The sequence below is a fragment of the Drosophila rhopaloa genome, unplaced genomic scaffold, assembly GCF_018152115.1.
Source record: "Drosophila rhopaloa isolate 14029-0021.01 unplaced genomic scaffold, ASM1815211v1 contig_47, whole genome shotgun sequence".
NCBI lineage: Eukaryota > Metazoa > Arthropoda > Insecta > Diptera > Drosophilidae > Drosophila > Drosophila rhopaloa.
Genome location: NW_025335142.1, coordinates 2,154,159 through 2,174,214, shown reverse-complemented (window position 1 = coordinate 2,174,214; position 20,056 = coordinate 2,154,159). Strand labels below are relative to the sequence as shown.

The following is a 20,056-nucleotide window of genomic DNA, read 5'->3' as shown; positions in this document are numbered from 1 at the left end:
TGCACAAAAATATTTTTTCAGTGTGGACATTGCAAAACTCGTAGCATCTGTCCCTAGGCACATGTAAACAGTTTAAATTTTCAAAGCAATGTGCTAATTCTAAATCAATTACACGACGTGACGACGACACTTTTCCAAAAAACATTCTCGAGACCCCAACCGCTGTTTTAAATTCCAGATGCTGGCATTGAAATTTTCTGGGCATCCAGGCAATAGGCAAGCAAATAGCAATCGAAAATGCGTACAAGTCAGTAATGTTTGGCAACAGTTGGCGTGAAAAGTTTGTGCCTGTCGAAAGTGGATTTACTTATGGCAGAAAGTTGCAGCCAATACCAATACCAATACGAATGTGAATGTGAAAACATCAAGGCCCCAGGCGAAGACCTCTATTCATTTTCCAACCATTTTCGCCACACGGAAAAAAATGTTACCAACTAATTAATTTATATATTTTGTTAGAACAAATAATATACAAAATTAAACAGGTGCAAATCAGTAAAAAAGACAAAATACTATATGATTTGAAATCGCTAATATTTCGATTTTAAACTATCAAAGTAAATAAAATATATTTTTTCCTCACTGCATTCGATGTAAATTGTTTTCTGGTAAAGAAGACACTGAAAATATATAATAGGCTTGGGGGAAAACTTTTCTTAGTGCTACATTTGACGACACAGCAAACTGCCAAATTGAAGGCATCTGCCTGTGGTTGGGTGGGTTGGTGGTTTCAGTTGGTTATGGATGGTCTTGGGTGGTTTTGGATGGTTTCCCCGGAAGATGAGGTAGACTTCGCCCCATGTATTCGTCTCTCCTTGATTTCGGCTTGAAGCCTCCACACACATAAGTTTCACAAAAGGCAAAGGAAAATTGAGACTGGTGGAAAGCAACAGTTTTTTCTGCACTGAAAAAAGTCAAGACAGAATGGGAAAGGGATTTAAAGCTGTTTAACAAGAACCAACACTATTTCTTAGTAAAAGTTTTCTAGGAATTTCAAAAACTCAATGGTGGGGGAAATCACTTTCAAGGGCATTTTTTGTGCGAACTTTGTTTAAAAAGTAAATTAAGTTTAAACTGTTTCCTAAAATTGTAAAATATGAGAGGGGAAAGCGTTAGTTACATAAAGGAAAGAAATTTGTAATTGCAAGTTAGAAAGTAAACAAATAACAATCATTTAATTATTTCTTTATTTCAGTAAAAACAAGAAAGGAAAGCTATCTTCGGGCGGAGCCGAAGTTGATATGCCCTTGCAAAATACTCTGTAAATTATATTCTCCAAAATTATTCATATGATGCATTCTTAATACTCATAAAAAATCCCAATTTCCTAACTTTAAAAACACCAAAGTTATGGCATTTCCAATCGTTCAGTTATATGGCAGCTATATGATACAGACCTACCAAATTTCATAGGGATCGGCCGACTATATCCTATAACCGCCATATAACTGATTGATCGGAAATTCCATAACTTTGGTATTTGTAAAATGCTTTATTTAACTTAACAAACCATAACTGATAACAAGTGATTATCAGTTATGGTTTGTTATGGTTTCTTTTTCGCTTTTATAAAAACCGCGCCATGTGCGTATAGATTTCTTAACATGATTATAATTTGACATACAAATAAACCAGATATTGGCCAAACAAAATTTTTTCAGCCCGAATATTCTATAAATTTATTCTCTAATTTTTTATGAAAGCGAAAAGAAACCATATGGTTAATTTTTATGTCAAACTTCAATCAAATTGGCCTGATAACAAGTGATTTCAGTAAAATAAAATAAATCAAGAAATGAAAGCTAACTTCGGGCGGAGCCGAAGTTGAAATACCCTTGCAGAATATTCTGCAAATTATATTCTCCAAAATTATTCATATGATGCATTCTTAATACTCATAAAAAATCCCACCTTCCTAACTTTAAAAACACCAAAGTAATGGCATTTTCAATCGTTCAGTTATATGGCAGCTACAGGATATAGTCGGCCGATCCATATGAAATTTGGTAGGTCGGATTGATTGGAAATAAAAACCATAGAAAATCCCAACTTCCTAACTTTAAGAACACGAAAGTTATTTCCGATCGTTCAGTTATATGGCAGCTATAGGATATAGTCGGCCGATCCCGGCCGTTCCGACTTATATACTGCGTGCAAAAGAACGAATAGTGTGTGCAAAGTTTCAATTCGATATATTTAAAACTGAGAGACTAGTTTGCGTAGAAACAGACAGAAGGACAGACGGACATGGCTATATCAACTCAGGAGGTGATCCTGATCAAGAATATATGTATATACTTTATAGGTCGGAGATGTCTCCTTCACTGCGTTGCACACTTTTGACCAAAATTATAATACCCTCTGCAAGGGTATAAAAATTGGAAAACGTCAACTTTTAGGTTTTCAAAAATTTTCAAAGATTTCATATTTTTAAAACTAAAGGTGGGCAAAAAAAAGGGGGCAAAGATGGGTCAATGATTAAGCTATTCAAATTTAAAAAATTCGATTTTAGTCGACCGAACTTCTTTGAGCTCATTGTTTTGTAATTACTGCAAGGGTATATAAAATTCGGCTTGCAGAAGTTTGATTCCTTTCTTGTTTTAAAGTGCAATCAGCTTGAATAATAACTTCTCAACAAAAAGCCAAGTTTGCACATTCACAAAATCAAATTGACATTTTCTTATGCCCCAAAAGAAAGGAAATCAGCTGGAAGAACATTATTATAATGTTGAACATTACATTATACGTCCTTTAATAAACTATTTTTGCTTCATTGATTTTCCTTGGGATTCCCTTAAAGTGCAGATATATTCCCACATCCCTTTACTTACATATATATATAAAAGATTCAACAGGCCCACATTTTCCCGGACACTTTTCATTCCCTTTCTTTTTATTTGGCTTAAATAAATACATTCAAGTAAATATAGCGGTGGGTGAGTGTGCCCCGTTCTTTATGGTAAAAAGTTCAGGACGTCAAGGAAAAGTCGAGTCGAGTCGAGTCGGGTAAATATATGTGTTTGTTCAGACACACTCGTACACACAAGTACGTATGTACATAATTTAGTGAACTTGAAACTTGCCTCCTGGTCGTCGTGTGGCATACATATTTGTATATCAGATGTTCAGGAGATGTCCTAAATGTCGCCTCCACCAATAAAGGCAGACAGTAGAAAAAATAAAGGAGAAGCGCAAGGAAATTTTATGCTAAGTAATTTATATCGGCCCCCACAGTGGTTGCCAAAAATGTAAAGGCCATGGCTTTCATGTTCCATTCAACTTTAGATAATTAATATGAATGGCTTCTTCTCTGCAATGAATAAAATTAAGTCCAACCAATTAGGTCACCAACTATTATTCATGAGACATGCAAATATGAGAAATGTATTTATAAAATGTTGTGTACTTTATGCATTTTTAAATAGTATTTGCAGACAACAAAATTTTAGGGTTATTGGAGCATTAAAACATTTTAAAATATTTAAAATAAAAACACTTCTCATTTACCCATTTATTAAAAAACATTTCCTGAAAATGTAAGTTACTTATAGCTCGAAATTTTTAAATATTTAAGTTATCTATAAAAATTGATAAGCACTACTCAAAATTCTTTAAGCGAAATACTTTTTAAAATATTTTGCATTTGTTATGATCCACTGTATGTGAGCGAAACACATATAAAAAGAAGTGCATTATATGTGTGTGACAACAGTAACGGCAAGAAAAGCTGTATCTGCTTATTAATGATTTAAAAAATATTCCATGCAATGCAGGGAAAAGCAGGAAATTGATATGCACTTACCGGCAACACGGAAGTAAGATGAAAAAGTACAAATAAAGTAAAACGAGAAGGAGGGAGAGAGGAAAACCAAGGAAATTCAAAAAGGGAACGGAGCGAGGCACCCGTGAAGTATGCTAGTATAATAAGATATTTTGCTGGTTAACACTGCCTGCAGAAAAATGTTTCCCAACTAAACTCGGTTATTAAAAATTAAAATCGTTCCAACTGTCCCTATGAAGCTTCGCTGAAATCCCAAAAAAAAATGTATCTACCATAAAAAAATGTAAGTGCCACAATTATTTAATATTAAGGAAACTTAAAAATTTGTAAGTGTTTGTTTTTTTTTTTAATAAAGTCGTTGAACTTATATTTTCCAACCTCCGGATCAAAAGTCTACAAAAACGGCACTGAAAAAATCGTTTTTCTATACTTTTTCTTGGTTTCCAATTTGGCAAACAATAAATATAATGTATATATAAAACTAGAAATTCTCAGTGTAAAAGAATATGAGAAAACGACATGGAGAGACAGAAAATATGAAAAAGATAATAGGGTACTTCGTTTTTTCACTTTTTTTAGTCACCTGTGTGGCAAATCGAAAGATAATAACGAAGACGGAACAGAATACGCGATAACAGGTAAGTGAAGTGGCCAAAAAGAAGCGCAGGAGAAATGCCAAGTTACCAAAGGAAATCAATTTCCCCCACTTCGCATCAATCACACATGGACTCTGATTGAAAGCAAATCGAAAGTAAACAATGGAAGTAATTAGGAAGGGAAATCGTAATCCATACTCTTGTTTGGTTCTTCTTCGAGCAATTATTAATATTTGTCGTGTTATGCAGTGTCAAATCAATCAATTTCAAAGACAACAAAATGAATATTCAAAGGGAATTCAATTTCGCTAAAATTATTTTAATCACTGTCGATCCTTCTCAATTTCATTTTAGTACATTAAAAAAAGTCGTATCGGAATTGCTCAGACACACTTAACATTTTTATATATATTTGATGATATACTTCTTAATATTTCCCTTTATTCTCTGTTATTTTAAATTCTTAACTTTATGAACCTTATCGTTTAATGTTCAATACAAAATGTATTTATTTAAATTAGTTTATTTTATATTTACAAATCCTAGTCTAATTCGTATTTAATATTGGTAGGTAATATTTGAAATTAAATTAAATTAAAATTGTTTATCCATAACAATTGGTTGGCGAGCCCAAAACAAAACAAAAGTGTATGTGGGCAACTGAGTGGGTGAATTTGGCACCTACCGAGAAATTCAATTTACAATTCACCGCAGTTCCACCAAAATTTTGGACAACATGCATGCTTCAAATTACGAAAGCAATTTCATTTTACGACACTTATCAAACGCTTCACGCAACATAAAGCAGCCGGACATTAAAAAGTACTCGGTTAGAGGACCAACAAAATCGCATGCGAAATTTACAGTCTGAAATCCCATTCGCCTGGAATAGCAAAAAATCCTTGCAACTGGCAAAAATCAGATGGTTGCATGGGCGGGAGTTTTGAATTTATAATCATTTATAATTCAAAAAGTTTTAAACAAAAAATTTTTTGTTTCAATATTTTTGTGAAAATGAGCAAATAGGTATTTTAAAAATTTTTTAATCCAGAGAAAAGAAAATATTATATCTAATACCTATTTATTTATTTGTATGTTTCCCAAAATAAAATTTGATTGAATAAAAGTAAAGTAGCATGTCTCGATTTTGTATTGTATATTTGTTCCTCTGACTAAGTTTTAATAATACATAAGTTACCATTCTGAAGATTCTTCACAAAGTATATTTTTGAAATATGTTTAAGTGGTATGCATTTAAATGAAAAGGTTACATTATTACATTTTCGATTTGTTATTTATATTAACAAAAAAGCTGCCATATTTAATTGGTAATTTTATTAACGTCCTGCTGTAGTAATTTTGCTGAGCAGTGGGCCAGCCGACCGTTTTAAGACTATTTTAAAGTTCTCACTAACAGTGTAGTCCTCTTTAAATACCACAACCAGATTCAGTTCGAATTCTGAAAGATAAATAAGGATTTTATGAGAAAAAATAGGCATTTTAATAGAGAATTATATATTTATAATTGGAATTTATAAATTGAAAAACAATCCGTTTGCAATCACTGTTAAACCTAAAATCCCACAAAGCACATTCCAGCGGAAAGGATAGTATCTTAGAAGCCATACAAATCTGAAATCCACTAAAAACTAAATACAGTAAAACAGTGCCGTAATGAGTGTTAGCCTCCTAACTTCCTACTACACCTCTAGTCAACCTCTAGTTGCTTCCCGCCAAGAATCTAAAGTTACACCAAAAAACCATTGACAAAATATCGCATAGAAACGTGCAATTAAAAAAGCAAATTTTAGAAGTTGGTCTAAATGGGAACTTGTCCTCATGGACCATTTTCAAATTTATGGTATGGCTATGAAAATTAAGTTTTAAAGAATAAGAAACGGCTTTGAGCTGGTAATATATGGTAATATATAAAGTATAAATCGGATAATATTTAAAACCTTTTCGGATCTTTTGCGATCTTTGATTCAACATGAGTTTTTTTTTGCATAAAATCATAACTGAATCAAATCTAATTATGCTGTTATAAAAAAAAATTGTGTTTATATTAAGATTGCTTAAATGTTTAATTTATGATTTCGATGTCTAATAATTAATAACAATATAAAAACGTTTAAAATGCTTTTTTAAAAATACCAATCAATATCAATATACATCTAATATATAAAATATAAAATCCTTACCGATTTTGAAGTTCTTGGTGAGGAGCGTAGGGCAGGTGAACAATCTTGGCAGGACCATATAGATGGGGAGCTCTAATTTCGGCAGCACATTGCCATCTGCTATTTGTATCGTTTGGATTTCGGTAGCATCCTTGGAATAACCCTCATCGCAACCGCAGGTTTCCACCCGAACCAATTGCATTTCAATGGACTTAATAGCAGCCTCCGTGTGTTGAACAGTAATGCTGCCCGTGATCGGGGTAGTTACACAGGATTCACTTCGATCCAGACGTCCTGTGATCAGGAATCGCGGCATAGACAGTCTCTCCTTGGCGCTGGCATTCTTTTGAAGCGAGTCTGGACTCAAGCTGAAGGGCACAACCTTTAGGGAATCCTCGCCCAATGCTACTGGTTTATACTGCACGCAGAATTGTTGGATTTTTGTCATGGATTTGCCCAAGAAATTTCGCTTCACAGTGCAATTGAGCTGGTAATTAACGTTGATAAAAACACCATGGTATGTTTCATAAAGTATTCGCGGTTCCTTTTTGCACACCAAAGGCAATTCGAAGTGGAACTCCGAGCGACCGGCGCTCAGTTTTCCAGGGGCAGATAGCTCCAGGCTATTCTGCAACAAATTAATGGGCTTCACGGAGTTATAAAAAGCATCGAATAAGCCCACAGTTTTGGCACTTAATTGCAGATTAACGATTCCTTCAAGATACAACATAATTCCTTCATGTTTCGTTTCTTGCGAGCACTGGAACTGAACGCAGCCCAACAGCATGTCCTGTGGAAGTTAAATTTCAATTAATTAGCACTCTAACTATCTGGATCAACTTACATTTTCATGGTAAACCTTATTCTCTCTCTTTAATTTAATATCAAAGAGTAAGGAACCCATTTTAATCAGCAAATAAAAACAAATAAAACAGCTGATTTACCCCAAGTTGATCTGGCAACCCTAACGTCAGCTGTCTAGCAAGTTTGCAGCCCCTTTTAACATAAAACCAAAACAAACTCATTTTTATATAAGTTCCATTTGATATTTAATATTTTTATTTAAACACAAATGCCTCGAAATCTAAATGCAGAGAGGGACAATCCCTGCCTCAAGGTTTGTTTATTTGCAGTGGATCACAGCTGAATATGTACGGTGCATATTTTTAAAATCAACACTCCAAAGCGCTGAAAAAAAGAATAAAATTGATAATAAGATAACTTCTCAATTTCTTTTTTAATAGTCTTAAAAATATAAATAATTCGGGATTTCAAAATATGTATTGTTCCATTCTGGCTGATTTAGTTTTTCCTAACACTTACCACCGATTAATTTTTTCAGTTTCAAAATATATCTAGTTATTATCAAGTTTTTTTTCTTTTTTAACTTGTTCATTCCAATACTACTTTTAGTTTCACCGCTAAAGAAAGTTGAAGTTAAAAAATTTAACAATACAATTTTAACACAAAATATCTTTCGAAAAACAGGAGCAGGAATTATCGTTCAAATGCCTCAACAAAAACAATTTTGACCACGAGAAGTGCGAAGTTTATTTTGCCAATTATAACAACTGTAAAGAGTTTTGGGTAAAAACCAAAAAGGATTAAAAATTTGAATCAGGTTGTTAACCAAAATATTATATTTTTATAGAACAAAGTTAAAAGTGAGCGGAGAGCCAAGGGACAAGCTCCATATTTACCGCCCTTGGAGGAACGCGAAGCGATTAAAGCTGAATATATGAAAGGAAAACCACAGCAGAGCTGATAAAATTAGCTATTTAAGCACCTTTTTAACAAATAAATTAAGTGTACATCAACTGCCAGAACTTGTATAAAGAAAACACATCTACCTACAGTCGATATACTGAATTTCTAAAACAGAAAATTCTTATTTCATTAAACCATTTTCAATTACTTTTTTATATTGTACTTAGAATTCTTACTTGACTTAAAACACATTAGGAAACCGTGAAGACGAAGATGGCACAAACACAACAAGTTGTTATTTGAATTGTTATAACATTTTTCATATAATTTAATTTAAAAAAGTCTAAATTAACAAATTTAGCCGTGAATAACATCGGCGCCTACAACTTTTAGCGCGGGCATGGATTCCTCCAACATGGCCGTGGCCAATTCAAACTCCAGAGTCTCCTTGGGATCATCCAGAATGAGCAATTTAAGCTTCGGCAGGCGATAGAGGCTGGCCAGTCCATTGGTGGTGATTTGGGTGCCTGAGAGATCTAGCACCTCCAGATGCGGAAAACCACCACCCGAAACCCTGTCCAGACACCAGTCGTCAAAGGTTTTTATGTTGTGAAAGGACAGGAACTTAAGGGAGTCCAGGCAGCGTAAGTTCTCCAATCCCTCGTAATAGAGGGTCATGTTGTCACACCGCAAGGCCTCCACTTTGTAACCAGGATCAAACTTATTGGGCAGGTTGAGGTCCCCTTCATCCTCGGTGGCCCGATGCCATCGGGAATCGTTGAGGAACTTAACGGCGCCACCGCGATACATGATGAAATGTGCAGCAGCCAATTCGGCGCCCAGAATCTTGTGTCTATCCGGGATGAACTGCTGCATATGCCGCTCGATCTGCTCCTGTCGGTTGTCCCACCACAGCCGCATTTTTCTGGGGCTCAAGTCGATGGGTCTCTGCATCATGACTATGAAATCGGAGGTCTGTTCCGAGTCGGAAAACAGTTTCAGCTTGCTGCTCCAATCTTCCGGCCGGTCGCCTATCGGGGTCCTCCAATTTAGTTTCTGCTTATCGGCGGCCAATTCCGCGCGAATCCTCTTCACGGTGGCACTGACCTCCACTTCCTCTCCCGGCTGAGCCTGATTTGTGGGCAGGGAGGACGCCGTCCGACTGCCACATCGCCCTAAGGAGGAAAATCCACGCGACAGGCGCTGCAACATGCTTAAAGTATGATTTTTGTAAATAAATGTTTGAGGGGAGTCGGACTAGAGATGCGCACGTTACATGACTCACGATGTACAATTTATTTATTTGTGGAAGAGAATAATTTATTAAATTCAGTTCTCTTATTTTTGAAATTAACTTAATTGAGGGGATATTCAAGATGAGATAATTTATTTATTTATATATCAATATAAAATAAAATTATGTGGTGTTAGAATCAGTTTTGCTTTCTTAAGAAATTACATTTTTAAATACCAATTTTTATATAAAATTTTGTTAGAGACTTTATTTTATAAATACCGATATTATAGTACCAGATCAGGTCAATTGGTATTTAATATTAACCTTTAAAATTTCAAAAATTATAAAAAGTAGTATTCAATTGCTAATGAAAAACTTATTTCTTCTAGCTTAATACTCCGAAATACAATTTTTAAATGTATCACCTTATGTTTTATCAGTCAGATCTAATAAGCAATATATATATTTATTTTAAAAATAATTCAAAACTCGTGCGTGAGTGCGCTGGGGAATCGCAGCAGCTGACGGATCAGCTGCTAGCACTCTCTTTCGTGCCGAGTTGGCAGCCCCAAGCCAATGTGACGCCATTTTGTTTTTGCGTGCTGTCAAACGCTGAATTTCACATTTCCACCACATAAAAACGCAGACGACTTTTATTCAAGTGCGTGAGATACCACCGAAAAACGTTGCTAAATCACTTAAATGCTGATTAACCGCCAACCAAACGATTGAACACAACGGCAGCAAGGCAAACGCCGCAAAAACCTGCCGAAAATTACGTGAATCAGCATCGCAAGGGCAACCCGTGCAATTGGCAAAATTTTAATCTGCGAAGACCGCGCTGCAATATGGTCAATTCGTCTGGCAGCGAAGATGGCCAGTTGAGGAGCCCCAACGACGGACATTATCACAGGTGTGTATTATCCAGGGGATCCTGGGAAAACTACGAAATTCGATTTTTAATATGCGAATCATGGAAAATTGTTGCTGCATACACACAAAGAGGGTACATATACACACGAGTGCAGGCAACGCGACGTAAATCCCGCTGAAAAAATATAGCGATATTTTAACTGTATCCCGCTGTTGCTGTATTTCATCCACAAACACAGTTGCGAACGTTTTAAAAGTGATCATATTTTAAAAGCTAATGCCAAGTTTAGTTATTCGAAAAACATTTAATTTAAATATTTATTTACTTTAAACTAACTTAAAGATTTGCGTTTTTAAATTTCGATACAATAGAATTTTAAAAGTATGCATATTTTATTTCGTTTGTTTACTTGGAGAAAGAAAGTTAGCCCCTTTTGCATATTTAGCTTTTCAATCGAATGGCAAATGCAACTATTATTTTCAACGCACTTGAACCGATAACTGTTGCATGTGTGTGTATGCAGCGGGTATACAATTTTCCCCCAACCATCTTGATCTGTTGACTATAACGAATTGTACATGCTAATTCAATAATCTTGAAACGAAATTTGCGTTTGTAAAAACGAACATTCGCCCCAAATATATTATCATCCCAACATCCCTTTCGCGCTTGTTTGTTCTCCTTGACAATATTAAGAAAAATACCAAACCAAAGAAAACAAAACCAATTTATGACGATTAAAAAATTTATTGAATTTATTGAATCCTTTAATTGACTTGAATTTTTTCGTTGCAAATAGGCCAAAAAGTGTGTACTTGTCCCATGACCGAGGCGCGCGATGGCCAACAACAATACCTAATAATTATCATAATAAAAAACCAACAAAGCTATTATAAAAACCAAAACCAAAATGAAAACGAAAGAAAAAGTGCAAGCAGTTATGCAAAATTCGAGTTTAAAACTGTGCACCTGCAGTGTCAACGGCAGACAGGACCGAATCTTCTCAAGCCAACCACGCTAATCTCGCTTGACCCGCTGGCTCATTAAATGTGTTCCGAGAATCAAATACCAAACACCAGAGAATCGAGATCCGATAAGCTCCGAACCGATCGATCGATCCGAGCTCTCTCATGTGCTGCTGGCGGTAAATTGTAATAATCTGTAACTCAATTGAATGAAACACACAATATTTGTATACTATCTTTGCTAATGCCTCTTTCCAAGTCCTGTCTCAATGTCTTTCGTGTCTCTCTGTCTCTCAAAAGATAACTCCCATTCCCAGCAGGTTGCGCAGTCAGTCGTGTAAGTGTTTGCATTTTACAGCCCTTGGGAGTCTCGCAGCTCCGAGCTCCATGGAATAGTCACGGGATCCGGGATCAGGTAAGTACCCCATTTGATTGCATTCAATGGTGGGGCGATTTTTATTTCTGGGCGCAACAAGTAATTTCTATGCATTAAAGTTTTTTAATTTGGACGCTATAGGGCTTTGGTTAATTTTAAAATTAATACAATTAAAAGTATATCTTTAAATTTTCTAATACATATATTTATATTTAACGATATCTATATATATGTTTTTTACAGGCATTACTCAACTAACCTGCTATTTATGTTGATATTGTTTGAGAGGAGTGAAGCTGTTTAATAACTATCATATTATTAAAAGCCTCTTTACATATTGTATAAAAAACTTTCTGGAAATGATGCATAGTTTTTTATACGCCATGGCTTCCTTTTCAAACATTATAATAGCTACTTCTACTTAACTTTAATGTCCAGATCCAAATTTCTTAGAGTGGCCCGTAGATTACTTGTTGCTTCCATGATTTTGGAATTGTCGTGTCCCACCTAGTTGCATTCGTTGCTGTTCGGTTATGGAATAATACCTCCACTTATCTGAGCGACTCCGAACCGATTGCCTCAAATAAACACTAAATAATCCGCTTATGTACTGCACCAAAGATTTTGTATCTAATCTCGAAAGAATTCCAGAGCTAGCATGGACTCGAGTTCTTAAGGCATCTAAGGGCAAGTGTAAAATGTAAATCGCAACACCGACTGCAGCAACGTGCAACCTGCTACAAGCAACATGCAACGTGGTCAGAGCAACGCCTGGTCAACTGGGTCGAGGGTCAACTGGGTCATCGTCAGGCATCGGTCCAGAAGCATCAGCAGATGGGACACCACTTAAAGCATGACACCATAATTTTTGACTTTCTCTCTTACTTTTAGCCGTGGCGAGGATGAGGAGCACGAAGCGGACGCCGATTCTCTGTACATACAACCACCGCAAGCGAGCCGTGAAATGAGCTCCGGGTCCAGGCGTGACAAGAAGAAACATTCCCGCGAACGTCGGCGCCACAAGGATCGGGAAGATGTGGGCGGCGGCGGAGGTCTAGGACCGGATCGTGACCATCGCTACGAATATCGGAATAGGGAGGAACACTACCACCACCACCATCGCGAAAGAGGCGGCAATGTAGCCGCCGCATATCCGAAACACCACCTGGGCCACGCGTACCACTACCCACAGCCGCCACAACAGCTGCAACAGCCCTTGCCGCCGGCTCCCAGCTATGCTGCCCACCACCACCATCATCATCAGCATTTAAGCGGAGCCCGAGCCGCCCCCCGTGGCGATTACCATTCCTATCCGTCGGGCTATCACTCGAGCAGTCGCCACGGCGACTATCCCATGGAGGAGCCACCGCGACGGGGCAGTAAATACGCGGACAGCAAGGATGCGGAGAGTCTGGAGCAAGATCTGCGTTCCAGGCTGCTTAAGAAGCGGCATAACTACGTTAAGGATTACGAAACGGAGGAGAACTACGAGCATCGCGTAGAGAGGAGTGAGCGGAGGGAGGCTGGACGCAAGGAACGTGAGCGAACTGGACGGAGCAGCCACAAGCAAAACCGTCACGAACGCGTCATCGAACTGCTGGACAGTCCCGACCCTGAGCACCAGCATCAGCACCAGCACAAGTCGCATCGGAGCAAGTGGCGCGAGGAGGTCGAGGTCAACAGAAGAAAGGAGTCCGAGGACATGGAGTTGCTGGCCCGCAGGGAGAAACTGCTCGCTGCTGAGCGCGATAGCCGCCAGCGGAAGCAGACAGCTCGTGAGGAACTGGAAGCTCGCCGGGAGTTGCTCCGAGAGCGTAACGAGCACAGTGACGCACTAAGTCCGACGGCAGTGGCAGCAAGTGTAACCGCTGGCTTAAATATTCAAGTCAAAAGGAAATCCAAACCGGACAACTACGAGAAACAGATCAAGCACAAGAAACGGCGAGAGGAGGAGGTGGAGATCATCCGGGATGAAGGGGAGGACGAGGAAAGCGAAGAGAGCGACTCTAATGAGGAGGATCCCGATGAAGACAGCGCAGAGAGCGGCACAGAATCAGGCAGTGATGAAAGCTATGCTAGTAAAAAGAAGAGCAAGATAAAATCCAAGCCTCTGCTTGAGGATGACGACGAGGATCTGCCCTTGCCCGACAGTCCACTCAGCGTGGGAGAGCTCTACAAGTCACCCAAGCAGCGTCAGCGGTCCCGATCTTTAAGCTCAAAGAGCAGCTCACAGTCCAGTCACAGCAGTCGCTCAAGATCTCGTTCCAGGAGTCGGAGCAGCCTGGAGGATGAGGAGGATCGGCGAGACGCAGGAACAGCTGCATCACCCAGTAGCAGTACTCGTAGCGAAGAGCGCGGGATGTCCCAGCAGCACCAGGAAGAGAAACCTGAGGATAAACTCAAGGACAAGGCTCAGAAATCGCTAGAGGAGCAGACTCCGTGCGACGACAAGGGTGTGCCTCTGCCCAACTATTATCCCGGTGTTCAGGGCTGCCGCTCTGTAGAAGAATTCCAGTGTCTCAATCGTATCGAAGAAGGAACTTATGGCGTGGTATATCGAGCTAAGGATAAAAGAACCAACGAAATCGTGGCCCTCAAGCGACTTAAAATGGAGAAGGAAAAGGAGGGTTTTCCCATCACATCACTTAGGGAAATCAACACCCTTCTTAAGGGTCAACATCCGAATATCGTAACCGTTCGCGAGATCGTTGTCGGCTCCAACATGGACAAGATCTTCATTGTGATGGACTATGTGGAGCATGACCTAAAGTCTCTGATGGAGACGATGAAAAACCGCAAGCAGAGCTTTTTCCCTGGAGAAGTCAAGTGCCTGACGCAGCAGCTCCTGGCGGCGGTGGCCCATCTCCATGACAATTGGATATTGCATCGCGACCTAAAGACCTCCAACCTGTTGCTCTCCCACAAGGGCATCCTCAAAGTGGGCGACTTTGGATTGGCTAGAGAGTATGGCTCGCCGATTAAGAAATACACCTCGCTGGTGGTCACCCTGTGGTACCGTGCCCCCGAGCTGCTCCTCTGTTCGCCCGTTTACTCCACCCCCATCGACGTTTGGTCGGTGGGCTGCATTTTCGCCGAATTCCTGCAGATGTTGCCGCTCTTTCCGGGAAAATCGGAAATCGATGAGCTTAACAGGATCTTTAAGGTAGAATTAATAACACTTTATCTTATAAAATCATAACGATCCTTACATTTTTTTTGTAACTTTTTTATAATTACGACTATATCTTTCAGATCGCTTTTGAGGCTGAATTTTAAGATTTATTTTCCTATGGCACTGATTTTGACCCTTGGTTTCTTATTCTTTCAGGAATTGGGCACCCCCAATGAGAAGATCTGGCCCGGCTACACTGAGCTGCCCGCCGTGAAGAACATGCTGTCACAGAACTCGCAGTTCACAGAGTATCCTGTCTCGCAGTTGCGCAAGCACTTCCAGGAGAAGACTTCCGACATGGGGCTTTCGCTGCTGCAGGGCCTGCTGACGTACGATCCAAAACAAAGACTGACCGCCGATGCGGCCCTGAAGCATGGCTACTTCAAGGAGATGCCACTGCCCATCGATCCCTCCATGTTTCCCACCTGGCCGGCCAAGAGCGAGTTGGGAGCTCGCAAGGCGCAGGCCTCGTCACCCAAACCGCCGTCCGGTGGCTCACAGTTTAAGCAGCTGGGCCGCGACGAACCCATCGCAGCCGTGGGTCCGGGAAACAAGCTCTCGTCTGGAATTATCACCGGGAACAAGAAGAGCCACGGAGCTGGTGGCTCGTCGGCCAGCACCGGATTCGTCCTCAACTCTGGGCTCACGCAACGCCAGCTGGCCATGGGACCGGGATTCAGTCTAAAGTTCTGATTGGAAGTTGGATTCTGTGTGTTTTTAGCCAATTACGATTACGGTATGATTAATTGTTATGTATAGTTAGCGATGTAAGTGAAAAATTTCGTTTAATTGTATGTGTAAAAATATTGTTCCATATATAATTTAAAAAGCCATACAAAACAATTTGGATCAATCAGCATTTTTCATTTAAATAACGGCGATCCCTCTAATTAAGGTAGGCCAATTTAAGAGATGTGGGAGAACTGTAATCGTTGGACAATACTTCCTCTTCCTTCTATTTATTTATCTACATATAATTTGATTCCCAAAAGAGCTTTAATTTTTATCAGTTTCAAAGGAGTGTTTAGTATGTTTTTCTGGGTTCACAGATATTCTAAAATATTTTTGGATCTCTTTCAAGAACACGTCAGAGTAAGAATAATATAAATCAAACACTGCGGTAATATACAAGCTCTCGAGACACAAAATTAATTTAGCTTTATAAAACAAAAACTAGTTTATTTTGGCAAATTCCTCAAAATACACTCGATAGTTTCAGGTGCAAATAGTATATTTGTTCAGCGATTTACATTCCGCCCCTACAGTTCTTAGCAACCAAAAATCGGCCCATCCTACGTACACACCCAATGCATCCACACCTGTAACTTTAAAACTTAGCCTAGGGTAAATACTCTCGCGCTATCTCCGGAATGCTTAAGTGGACCAGAGGTAGAAGTAAGTGCTTTGCCACGTGGGAATGTAGTCTTTCAGGGGTCCGGCCACCACCTTTGCAATAGGAATACTGGTAGCCACAAAGTCCAGGACACGCTCCAGTCTCGATTTGGTGAAGCTGTCGTAGAACGGCGATCGGGCCAGGAAGTACAGAATGTTGATGCACCGCCTGCTCAGCTCCATTTTCTGTTGCTTGGACATGAGGTCTCGGTGCTGGCGGTACAGGTGTATGCTGTACAGATCGATGGACAGAGCTACCATATACTGCTTCCAGCTCCGCTGACCGAACAATCCCATGGCGGCCAGGTGGATCAGTGGCTTCGATATATACAGGTACTCCGCTTGAAGCAGTTTTTTGGGGATCTGCGTCTTCACTGCCTCATTGTTGTCCACATGGAGCTTGAAATCGCGATACTGCAGAGGAGGAGCACCCTCCACCTTGCGGATCACTCGACCGGATCGCTTTAGTTGGAAGGTAATGGAGTGCTGGGACTGCAGCACATCGTTGGAGGAGGGCACCTCATCCGCCGCAGACTTCCTTTGCTTGCCCAGTGCCCTTCGGTTCAATGAGGCGATGGGCGGCGATGTGATTATATCCGAGGTAGAGTGTTTCAAGATAAAGAAACGCCCCGCCGCCTTAAAGGCCTGTATTAGCGCTATCACCAGCCACTTGCCGGATTGACCGAACAGCCGGCGAGCCGATATCTCGATGAAAACCTCGCTATATTCGAGTGTCGTCAGCGTGACCTTTAGACGGTAGCAAAGTTTCGATTGCAGCTGGATCACCGAATTCTCCTGAGCATTACGTGCCCGTTCGATGATCCGATCGTTGTAGAACACCAGCATATTGGACATTGTATAAACCAGCTCACTGACCACATTCGAAGAGGATATGCGACCTGGAATACGGCCAAAAGTCAAATCTATAGGTTCTATGTAAACAAAAAGTTAACTTTACCTGCTATAAAGTAGGAGACCCACTTGGCCGTGGTCTCGAAATCGCCCACCACATCCGGGTTTTTGGCAACCCACGCCTCATACGCCTTCAGCATGCCCTTCAGAGTATCCATTATATCCGGTAAAATCGCCAGTTCCTCGAAAAACCAAAATAAAATGAGGAATTGCGGCCTGCAGGTAAATCAAATCGGTGCAGCTGTGGTGTTATGGTTTTCTTGAGAGGCGTTAGAGCTTCCTTGTGAATATTGAGAAGGTGTCGCAAGTTATTTTTTTATTAAAGTTCTGCAAAGATAGAAAAATACAAAAGAATTATACTTCTTTATTAAATACATATGTCAATATATTTACAAAATCAAGATAATTAAATTAAGAAGGCATCAAAAAGAAACCTAATTAACGGTTTTGTTTTTATGGCTAAGTATAAAGTTATTTTTGTATATAACAAAAAAAATATTATTTGCTCATTTAGTCATAGTACAAGAAGAGATATTTTTTAATGTAACGCTGTTAACAGCACCCTTTGCACCTGTCGATGACACGTGTTTTTTAAAGAGTAAAATAAAAAGTTTCCATTTTGCTTGCTTTTGTACTGACTTACCTTTTGTCGCTCTTTTCTTTTGTTTGTTTTAAACTATCAAGCTGTGACGTCACAAATCATCACACTTCGGCATCGTGGAATCTCTAACGCATTAACGATAGCAGTACGGACCCAAGACTTTGGCCACACTTTTGTTTGTCCCGTACATTGCAATCAAACTGAAAATAGCGACTAAAATCGCGGTCGCTCTGTTTTCGTGTGGATTAGCTTGGCAAGATTGAATTAAGAGTCGATATACAAATGTCCAGCAAAAACACGGACACCGGAGACACTACCATCATGGCCACGGCGACCTCCTTGCAGCAGGATTTCGAGGCCGGCGGAGAAGAACAACTGCCCCGAGAATCGCTGGTAATATGTAACCCCCTCGACTTTGTCTAATCTATAATCCGACTATTTCGCCGCAGATAACCACTGCAGTCAGCTTTCTACAGAACACGAAAGTACGCCACACGACGCTTATCCAGAAGCAGCAGTTCCTGCGGTCCAAAGGTCTCACGGCCCACGAAATCCAGTTGGCCTGCGAACGGGCCGGCGTCTTTACCCAAGACCCCAACAGTCCGTATCCCAGTCCAAATACCGTAATCAGCATCGGATCCCAATTGCAGGCACTGCAGCCGCAGCCGACTGTCTTTGGTCGGATCCGCGAGATCATCCATTCGACGGCCCTCCTTAGCGGAGTGGTCTATGCGGTCTATCTCTTTTGGAAGGTGAGTGATCCAGATATCCCTTCTTTTAGTTCGAATTTAGAATTATAGCAATGGACTTGAAACTATAAATTATTAGTAAAGTTGTACTTTCAGGGGAACAGTTTTAAAAATATTTATATAAACATTTCTATCCAATTTTTAAATTTTTGGTCGAACATTTCTTTAATAAAAGAAAGTACACAGATAAATCAAATTTTGTTTTTTTCAGTCCAATATTCAAACATCAACACAACTAGTATTTGCTCTATAAACCTTAGTGAGAGTCCAAAGATCAATTTCTCAAGCTAATGCTCGTAAATCTTTAAATGTCGCAAGGGGAATTATTTAAAATATTAATTAATTATATGAGCTCATAAAAATAAAATTGAATTTGACCTATTATTTAGCGGTTAGTTTGCTAAAAATGTTGTGCAATTAATAAAAATTAAATCTCTAAAGCATTTATTTTTGACTTCATCAATAAATACAAATAATTTTGTTCTTTTTGCAGAAATACATTGCTCCCTACATTTTTGGCAAGCCCAAGAAGAAGCCGGTCGACGAAGTACTGGATGACATTGACAAGAAGGTGGAGACGCGCACCAACGACCTCAACAAGGAGCTCTCAGCGGTCAGGGATCTGATCACCAGCCAGCAGAGGGAACATTCCCAGCAGCTAAATCGCGAATTTAGCAACTTTCGCAGCGATCTGGACGCCATCAAGGGTCTGCTGTTAAACCGCAAACAGTTTGCGGGCCCGGTGGCCCCCCTTGCAGTGCCATCCATACCAGCCTGGCAGTTGGCCGGCTCTCCGCATCATCATCATCGGCACAGCGGATCGGACGATAATGAGAAGGGCGATGATGCTGGCTCCGGATCCGGATCATCGGAGACCGAGGTGGTCACCAAGAATAGCGACTCCAGTTTGGAGATAATGTAATGCAATCAGAATACGAGGCTGGCTATATAGATGTAGTATATAGTTAAGCTGCAGGACGTTTGTAAATTGAGTTTCCCCTTTATTGCCTTTAAGACTTTTTGGTTTTTTTGCTTTGCGTTTATAGCATTTAAGTTTTTTTATAGTCAACAGCTAATCCATATCCAAAAGTACATACACACACTCACATATACACACTTATGCGATACGATGTCTATATAATGTAATAATAAAAAATGTTTACATAATAACAGGTTTGAATTTAAAGAAACTGTTTAATAAGCGCAAAAATGCTTTTGTTTAGTTTTGTTTTATCGGTACATACGGGGATGGGGTAGCATATCGATTTAGATATTTAATTTCGACTTAGACGATAATTGGTTTCTAAAAATTTTGCCGAGTGCTACTTTCTATAAATTGGCTAAATTCCCTTTAGTTTGATTTAAGAATATGCTGAGCGGCGCTCCTCAATAAGTTTCATTTAAACTCCTTAAAGAGCCCACTCAGATCCTAAATGTTTTTTAATTTAATTATTTATTGTGCGGTGCGTAGTTATGATTTTGTTTTAATTACAAATTTGGTTCTCTGCGCTTTC

General features: G+C 39.5%; 6 protein-coding genes across 8 annotated transcripts; 3 read left to right on the top strand and 3 right to left on the bottom strand.

Annotated features, from left to right (window-relative positions):
* Positions 1-5,518: 5,518 nt before the first annotated feature.
* LOC108037511 (vacuolar protein sorting-associated protein 26C) lies at positions 5,519-7,517 on the bottom strand. Its single transcript, XM_017114087.2, has 3 exons — positions 7,402-7,517; positions 6,579-7,347; positions 5,519-5,836 (listed from the first exon to the last, which is right to left on the bottom strand). Exons 1-3 carry the CDS (start codon positions 7,459-7,461, stop codon positions 5,715-5,717), a joined length of 951 nt encoding a protein of 316 aa, XP_016969576.1. The 5' UTR covers positions 7,462-7,517; the 3' UTR covers positions 5,519-5,714.
* Positions 7,518-7,545: 28 nt separating this feature from the next.
* LOC108037508 (coiled-coil-helix-coiled-coil-helix domain-containing protein 7) lies at positions 7,546-8,486 on the top strand. Its single transcript, XM_017114084.2, has 3 exons — positions 7,546-7,674; positions 8,046-8,144; positions 8,209-8,486. The coding sequence occupies exons 1-3, from the start codon at positions 7,630-7,632 to the stop codon at positions 8,320-8,322; spliced, it is 258 nt and encodes an 85-aa protein (XP_016969573.1). The 5' UTR covers positions 7,546-7,629; the 3' UTR covers positions 8,323-8,486.
* Positions 8,487-8,556: 70 nt separating this feature from the next.
* On the bottom strand, positions 8,557-9,540 carry LOC108037507 (distal membrane-arm assembly complex protein 2). The gene has a single exon (XM_017114083.2). The coding sequence runs from the start codon at positions 9,474-9,476 to the stop codon at positions 8,622-8,624; it is 855 nt and encodes a 284-aa protein (XP_016969572.2). The 5' UTR covers positions 9,477-9,540; the 3' UTR covers positions 8,557-8,621.
* A 543-nt stretch (positions 9,541-10,083) lies between these two features.
* Positions 10,084-15,731, top strand: LOC108037514 (serine/threonine-protein kinase PITSLRE). Of its 3 annotated transcripts, none has more exons than XM_044461684.1 (4): positions 10,084-10,414; positions 11,175-11,519; positions 12,608-14,879; positions 15,045-15,731. In XM_044461684.1, exons 2-4 carry the CDS (start codon positions 11,506-11,508, stop codon positions 15,579-15,581), a joined length of 2,823 nt encoding a protein of 940 aa, XP_044317619.1. In that variant the 5' UTR covers positions 10,084-10,414; positions 11,175-11,505; the 3' UTR covers positions 15,582-15,731. The 3 variants fall into 3 exon arrangements, with proteins under 3 accessions (XP_044317619.1, XP_016969578.2, XP_016969579.2); XM_017114089.2 differs by having other exon boundaries at positions 11,175-11,526; XM_017114090.2 differs by lacking the exon at positions 11,175-11,519.
* On the bottom strand, positions 15,657-17,486 carry LOC108037518 (peroxisomal membrane protein PEX16). The gene is made up of 2 exons (XM_017114094.2): positions 17,239-17,486; positions 15,657-17,179 (listed from the first exon to the last, which is right to left on the bottom strand). The coding sequence occupies exons 1-2, from the start codon at positions 17,348-17,350 to the stop codon at positions 16,263-16,265; spliced, it is 1,029 nt and encodes a 342-aa protein (XP_016969583.1). The 5' UTR covers positions 17,351-17,486; the 3' UTR covers positions 15,657-16,262.
* Positions 17,487-17,953: 467 nt separating this feature from the next.
* LOC108037519 (peroxisomal membrane protein PEX14) lies at positions 17,954-19,712 on the top strand. The gene is made up of 3 exons (XM_017114095.2): positions 17,954-18,186; positions 18,243-18,545; positions 19,036-19,712. The coding sequence occupies exons 1-3, from the start codon at positions 18,076-18,078 to the stop codon at positions 19,462-19,464; spliced, it is 843 nt and encodes a 280-aa protein (XP_016969584.1). The 5' UTR covers positions 17,954-18,075; the 3' UTR covers positions 19,465-19,712.
* The last annotated feature ends 344 nt before the right edge of the window (positions 19,713-20,056 follow it).